At 60.9% G+C, this 1,423-nt stretch overlaps 1 protein-coding gene across 1 annotated transcript in view; it reads left to right on the top strand.

The window, feature by feature from the left end:
- Positions 1-1,423, top strand: part of LOC104293222 (vitamin K-dependent gamma-carboxylase-like) — a 5,546-nt gene that overhangs the window by 2,906 nt on the left and 1,217 nt on the right. The window contains exons 2-3 of the mRNA XM_009892712.1: positions 631-762; positions 857-1,053. Coding sequence (XP_009891014.1) covers positions 631-762; positions 857-1,053 — 329 coding nt within the window. The remainder of the gene's footprint in view (positions 1-630; positions 763-856; positions 1,054-1,423) is intronic.

Raw genomic sequence — 1,423 nt, 5'->3', positions numbered from 1 at the left:
GAGAGGATGGGGGATGGAGGATGAGGATGGAGGATGAAGGATGAAGGAGCAGGATGGAGGATGAGGATGGAGGAGGGAGGATGGGGGATGAAGGATGAAGGAGCAAGGATGGAGGATGAGGATGGAGGATGAAGGATGAAGGAGCAGGATGGAGGATGAGGATGGAGGAGGGAGGATGGGGGATGAAGGAGCAAGGATGGAGGATGGATGGAGGACAGAGGATGAAGGATGGAGGATGGAGATTGGACGATGGAAATGGAGAATGCAGGATGCAGGACGGATGGTGAAGGACGGATGATGGAGGACGGATGATGGAGGACGGAGGATGGAGGACGGAGGATGGAGGACAAAGGATGGAGGACGGAGGATGGAGGATGAAGGAGAGGTGGATGGAGGATGAAGGAGGGGGGATGGAGGATGGAGAATGGAGGATGGAGGAGGAAGGATGGAGGATGTGGAGATGGGAGGATGAAGGAGGGGGAAGGGAGGAGAGGGGGATGGAGGATGGAGGATGAGGATAGAGGATGGAGGAGAGGGGGATGAAGGAGGGGGGACACAGGGGTCCCACTGCCCCATGGGGTGGTGACACCGCCGTTCCCTGGTGCCACCTCCCCATGTCCCCGTCCCCAGGGCTACAACAACTGGACCAACGGCCTCTACGGTTACTCCTGGGACATGATGGTCCACTCCCGCTTCCACCAGCACGTCAAGATCACCTACCGGGACGGGCTCACCGGGAGGTGGGCTAACCTCAAACCGGGGGTGAGTGGGGACCGTGGGGTGTCGGGGGGGCGGACACACCGAGCAGAGGGGGTCCCCATAACCCGTCGGGACACCCCCTCCTCCCCCCGCGTAGGTGTTCACGCAGAGCCGGCGCTGGAAGGACCACGCGGACATGTTGAAGCAATACTCCACCTGCCTGAGCCACCTCCTGCCCCGCTACAACGTCTCCCAACCCCAAATCTACTTCGACATCTGGGTCTCCATCAACGACCGCTTCCAGCAGAGGTTTGGGGGGGGACAGGGAGGGGGGGACACCCAGACAATATGGGGGAGCGGGGATGTTTCTGGGTCGCAGGGGTCCCCCAAAAATTCCCCCACAGCTCACCCCAAGCTGGAAGGTCTTGGAGACCCCCCAAATCCTCCCCCAGCTCACCCTGAGCTGATAGATCTTGGGGACCCCCCCAAAATCCCCCCAGCTCACCCCAGGCAGTGGGGTTGGACGGTCTTAGGGATGCCCCAAAATCCCCCCAGTTCACCCTGAGCTCTGGTGTTGGACAGTCTCGGGGACCCCCTAAATCCCCCCCTGAGCACCACGGTTGGAGGGTCTCAGAGGTCCCCCAAAATTCCCCCACACTCCCCCCGAGCTGGAAGGTCTTGGGGACCCCCAAATCCACCTCCAGCTCACCCTGCGCTGATAGAT

Source organism: Charadrius vociferus, unplaced genomic scaffold, assembly GCF_000708025.1.
Source record: "Charadrius vociferus isolate BGI_N301 unplaced genomic scaffold, ASM70802v2 scaffold569, whole genome shotgun sequence".
NCBI classification, from domain to species: Eukaryota; Metazoa; Chordata; class Aves; order Charadriiformes; family Charadriidae; genus Charadrius; species Charadrius vociferus.
The sequence above is the reverse complement of the archived record's forward strand: the minus strand, read 5'-3'. Positions and strand labels throughout refer to the sequence as shown.